Source organism: Vespa mandarinia, chromosome 8, assembly GCF_050613455.1.
Source record: "Vespa mandarinia isolate Hongniang chromosome 8, ASM5061345v1, whole genome shotgun sequence".
NCBI classification, from domain to species: Eukaryota; Metazoa; Arthropoda; class Insecta; order Hymenoptera; family Vespidae; genus Vespa; species Vespa mandarinia.
In genome coordinates this window covers 2,120,001-2,125,000 of record NC_140817.1, presented here as the reverse complement: position 1 = coordinate 2,125,000, position 5,000 = coordinate 2,120,001, and the positions used below count along the sequence as shown (strand labels likewise).

Here is a 5,000-nt window from a genome sequence, read left to right as displayed (position 1 = left end):
TTTCCCTTCCTCTCTCCTCATTCAAGCACACTTTTCGGTCTAGCCCTTTCGATCGAAGGGAGCTTTTGATAAAGTAAGATACGCATCTACAATATGTGCATATATATATATGTACATAGATATATATATATGTATATATATATATAATACGTTGCCACTTATTCGAGCTTTTGATTCTCATCAAAATCCTAAATTAAATTTTTGAAACTTTTCAGATTTTATTAAATGCACGTATATAAGTATGATGCAAAAAAAAAAAAAAAAAAAAGAAAAAGAGAAAGAAAAACAAAATAAAGAAAAAATAAACAATCTTATTTTAGCACTCTATCGATCATATATTAATATGCGTTTGTATGCGTATGTATTAATAGTTATCGTGTTAAACGAGAAGCTACGTCGGTCAAAAAGGGTTAATTAAAATATTGACGGAGACTTTCGATATATATATATATATATACACGCACACATATACACATAACATATGTATATATATATATATATGATTTTCCGGTCTGAATAACGAGATTTGCATTGGATAGAAGGACTTTGCATAACGAGTTAGGAACTTGATCGGTTACAAAACTTGGACTGGATGATATATATATATATGTATATGTATATGTATATGTATATAATTCTCTCATTTTTATATTTGACAGTAGTAGTCCGTTTGCAAACGGTCGCTAACTTTAAATGCCGTCCAAAAATGGTAGCCCATAATGAAACGAAAAATTATTTCACCTAAGCACTCCATTGCCAAAGGAAAGAATAATATATATCATGTTATATGGTTGCATTAAAGCACAATACGAGTGATGGAGATTTATATGTGACTAGTTTAAGGAACCAACTATCTAGACGGATATTTGCACGATACGACAATGCCAAGCCGTGACAGGCAAACTGATTCGAATTACCTTTGAAAACGATTTTGCTTGTCTCGTCTCGGTTTTGTTAGGGTTGCCAGAACTGGTGCTTTAACGAGGGAAAAATTTTTACTCAACTACTTTTTTCTCTACATTTGTGTTCGTTCCATGAGCATGCATGCATACATAAATGTAATACATATATATATATATATATATATATATATATATATATATATATATATATATATGGACAGGACAGGGCAAAAGTTTGTAGATGATTTAAAAAAATTTAATTATTTTTTTTTTTTCGAGACATTATAAGCTAATTTTACATATTGCATTATAATTCCTAAAAATTTCATTTTAAAAAGTGTCTAAGAGAGAGAGAGAGAGAAAAATAGAAAGAGAGATTTATTTTTAAAATCATCATGAAAGTTTTTCGTTCCCATATATATATATGTAATATTACAAGCTGTATTGTCTTGCAAATCGTTCAGTTTATTTATAGATTATTTAGAATATTCGTGAATCATGACACGTTTCAAGGGGGTAGCGGGTGGTGGGGACAATGTTTGAGTTGGGGGATATTTTAACGAGTGACACGACACAGTTTAGTTTCGATCGATCGATCGTGAATTATTTAATAAGATACGATCGTGTGTTATATACTTCTTCGAATAGTTCGACTATTCACCTTTAGTCTCGTCTATCTGATATTTCGAAAGCTTTTCGAAAGTATTAAAAAACGTTCGTTTAATAATTCAATAAAGATATTTCGATATTTTATAAAGATAAGATATATATATATATAATATATTTTGTAATAACACGAATTGTTAATTTGTTCTTTTAGATAGTAAGAATCATCGATCATGGCGGTACTACTGGAAGCCAGGCCGTACAGGCCTTTTAAATCTTCAGAGGAGTATTTGGTCGCAATGAAGGAGGACTTGGCCGAATGGTTGAATGCACTTTATCCAGAACTTAGAATCAATGTTGACAATTTTATGGACCGATTGGATACTGGCGTGGCATTATGCAAAGTAAGTATTAATTAATATTTTATAACAATTAATTAATTAATTAATTAATTAATTTATTTATTATATTCCTTTCTATTAAATGCATACCAATATTAATTCTAATTCTTTCAAATATATACATATATATATATATATATTTATTTATTAATTATATTATATATTTATTATATATATATATATAAATAAATAAAGATAGATATAATGTGTGTATATATAAAGATATGCCGATAAAAAATTCCATAGGTTTTTTTTTTGAACGATTAAGTAAAAATCGTAGGAATACGCGTCATTCACGAACAATTACAAACTACATAATAATATATACATACAGGCACAAAGGCGCAAAGCGCATAAAAATCGTACGTGGATATGCGCGCTACCGCGTTTCTTTCTTCGTAATCGCGTCAGTCGCGTTTAAAGAGAGAGAGAGGAAGGAGGATGCGTGTGACGTCCAGCGGAAACTCTTAGCCCTACGTGGCCTGAATTAAGATAGGATTTAACGCAAATGAATTGTGGGAGAGGAAGGAAAGCGCAAGAAAAGTTTTACGACCGTTACGAAATTTTTTCATACTTTCAATATTTCATAATTTTTCTTTCTTTTTTTTTTTTTTTCTTTTTTTTTTTTTTTTTTTTTTCTCCTCCAGCTTCTAGCACAATTTAACGCTCCCTTTTTAACAAACGTTCCTATAACAATCATGATTTATATTTATTCTATAATCATCGATATAATTTTGTTTATTTAGATATGAGATATCATTGAATTTATTTTCGATCCAAAAATAATTCACTTATGAATTTTTATTGACAACGTATAAATCAAGAAATATTAATTATTATAACGATCAATAATCGGTCGAACGAATGAAATGATGAAATTTTTTTATTTAGAAAATGTTAAAAAAAAAAAAAAAAAAAAAAAAAAAAAGAAAAAAAAGAAAAAAAAACAGTATTATTTATTTAGTTACAAAATATTGATTATTTTTTAATCGAAGAAATGTCACGATTCGTACCACTCTTTTTCTATCCACCCCCAACCCCCTTCCGCTCCCAACCCCCCAATGCTCCCCTTTCATAGAATATTTCCCACAGTACGAAGAATATATAATGACGTATGATTGAAAGGTCGTTGTTATGTACATACGTAGTAAGTATGTAGCTTAGAGAATAGAGCGATCTCGAAGGATCGAATAGATCGTCAATCGTTTCTCAGGCACAGCGAGTGGTCTTGGAGTCGATCTCTCGAACGGCAGCCAAGTTATAACGTTGGACTTTCACTGATCTACGAGGGACACTCGAGAGACACTGGGGAAGTCTATTCGAAGCAGACGGTGCCACCAAACGAGCTCCATTCATTGGCATGAGAGAGTACGACAATGTGAACGGGCATATGAAGGCCCATAATGCCCACGGCTGCTTCGTCGGTACGATCATGGGGGCCCCCTCTCTTATATATATATATATATAATACCAGATATCGAGAGAGTTTGAGTTGGTTGGTTTATTCGAACGAAGGCTGGATTATTAGCGGCCGCAAACCGAGAGATCAGCGCGTTCTTCACGTCGTCGTTATAAATTCATGCCAGAGAAATATTTAGAGTAGGTAGGACGATAAAACTGGATATTCGCGGGGCGGGCCCCTAGAGAAAGTTTATGGTGGTTGTTGCGTGTGTACGGTTGTCCTATCCTCGGAAGGAAACATTTGCAATATCGAACTTTATATACGTTTTCAAACTATTTCAATTTTAATTTCATTTCTATTTATTTCAACTTCCTTGTTTATATATATATATATGCATGTGTATATATCAGAAAGATTAATTAAAATGTAACTTTGAACTTTAAACTTTGCGGGTAAGAATTATCGGCAATTAAGAAAAAAAAGAAAAAAAGAAAAAAAAAATTAAGATTTTCTTATCTACATTTCTGATAAATCTCATTGGGATAAACAAGTATTACGAGTAATTATCGTGATAAAATATAGCTGAGCATTTAAAATGATTTTACGTTTTTACGTACGATGTATGTTATATTTCTCGGAGAATAACATTTGCAATATCGAACATTATATGTTTCCGTAACTAATATAGTTTTTATTTAATTTCTATTTATTTTAATTTCCTTGTTTACATATACATATATATATATATATATATATATATATATATATATATATATGTATATATGTCGTGGAAGAAGATAAAACACAGTGGAATGTTCAGTAGGCAAGTACAACGACGAGTACGGTGGGGGGTGGAGGAGTCTCTTTTGCATATGCGTAGACTTTACGAGCCATAACATGAGAATATAAGAGAGGAGAAAAAAGAAGAAGAAGAAGAAGAAGAAGAAGAATAAGAAGAAGAAGAGGGGAAGATGAAGGAGAAGAATGAGGAGGATGGAGGTGGGAGGAATAATAATAAAGTATCACGCTGAATGAACGATAAGAAAGATTACACCCTCCTCTCCACCCCCCCTCCATCCGTGATCTCGATACTACTTTGTTCCTTTTTTATTTATTTATTTATTTATTTTTCTTTTTTTTTTTTTAAGAGAAACTTTACAAGAAACATAATGATTGATAATTTTATTATATAGAAATATATATATATATATATGTGTTTGTAATGTATGATGTGTATGTATATATCTATCTATACGAAAGATTTTACGTCGAGAAAATTTCTTTTAAAAAAGTTTTCCATCATCTCTCAACTCCTCTCTCTCTCTCTTTCTCTGTCTTCTTAGACAAGGCTAATACGCAAAAGTAGGACAAAGATATTTCCTGTATAATATTCTCACTTTAAACTTGTTATCTAGTGAGAAAGTGTCAACTTTCTGAGAGAGAAGATTTATTTCTTCGCTTTTGGTCGTTGCTTTTTTTTCCCTTTTCTTTTTTTCTTGTCTTTTCTTTTTCTTTTTTTTTTTTTTTTTTTTTTTTTGTTATCCTCTCCAAAAGCTCTCATGGATAACTAATTGATATATCCAATTTACTTAACTTTGGAATTCATTCGAACGCTTTATATATCCGTAATATATTACGCGTTTATTTATTTATTTATTTATTTTTTTTTTTTGATAAAGAAAAATTTAA

The 5,000-nt window shown here is 30.6% G+C and overlaps 1 protein-coding gene across 10 annotated transcripts in view; it reads left to right on the top strand.

The window, feature by feature from the left end:
* The window catches only part of LOC118449471 (GAS2-like protein pickled eggs), a 91,437-nt gene that overhangs the window by 15,951 nt on the left and 70,486 nt on the right, over nt 1-5,000 (top strand). For 8 of the 10 annotated variants that reach the window (XM_035884064.2, XM_035884084.2, XM_035884047.2 and 5 more), the window contains one exon: nt 1,723-1,912. In XM_035884064.2, the coding sequence (XP_035739957.1) occupies nt 1,742-1,912 (171 nt within the window). In that variant the 5' untranslated portion in view covers nt 1,723-1,741. The remainder of the gene's footprint in view (nt 1-1,722; nt 1,913-5,000) is intronic. The other 2 variants (XM_035884039.2, XM_085658480.1) reach the window with 1 other exon arrangement.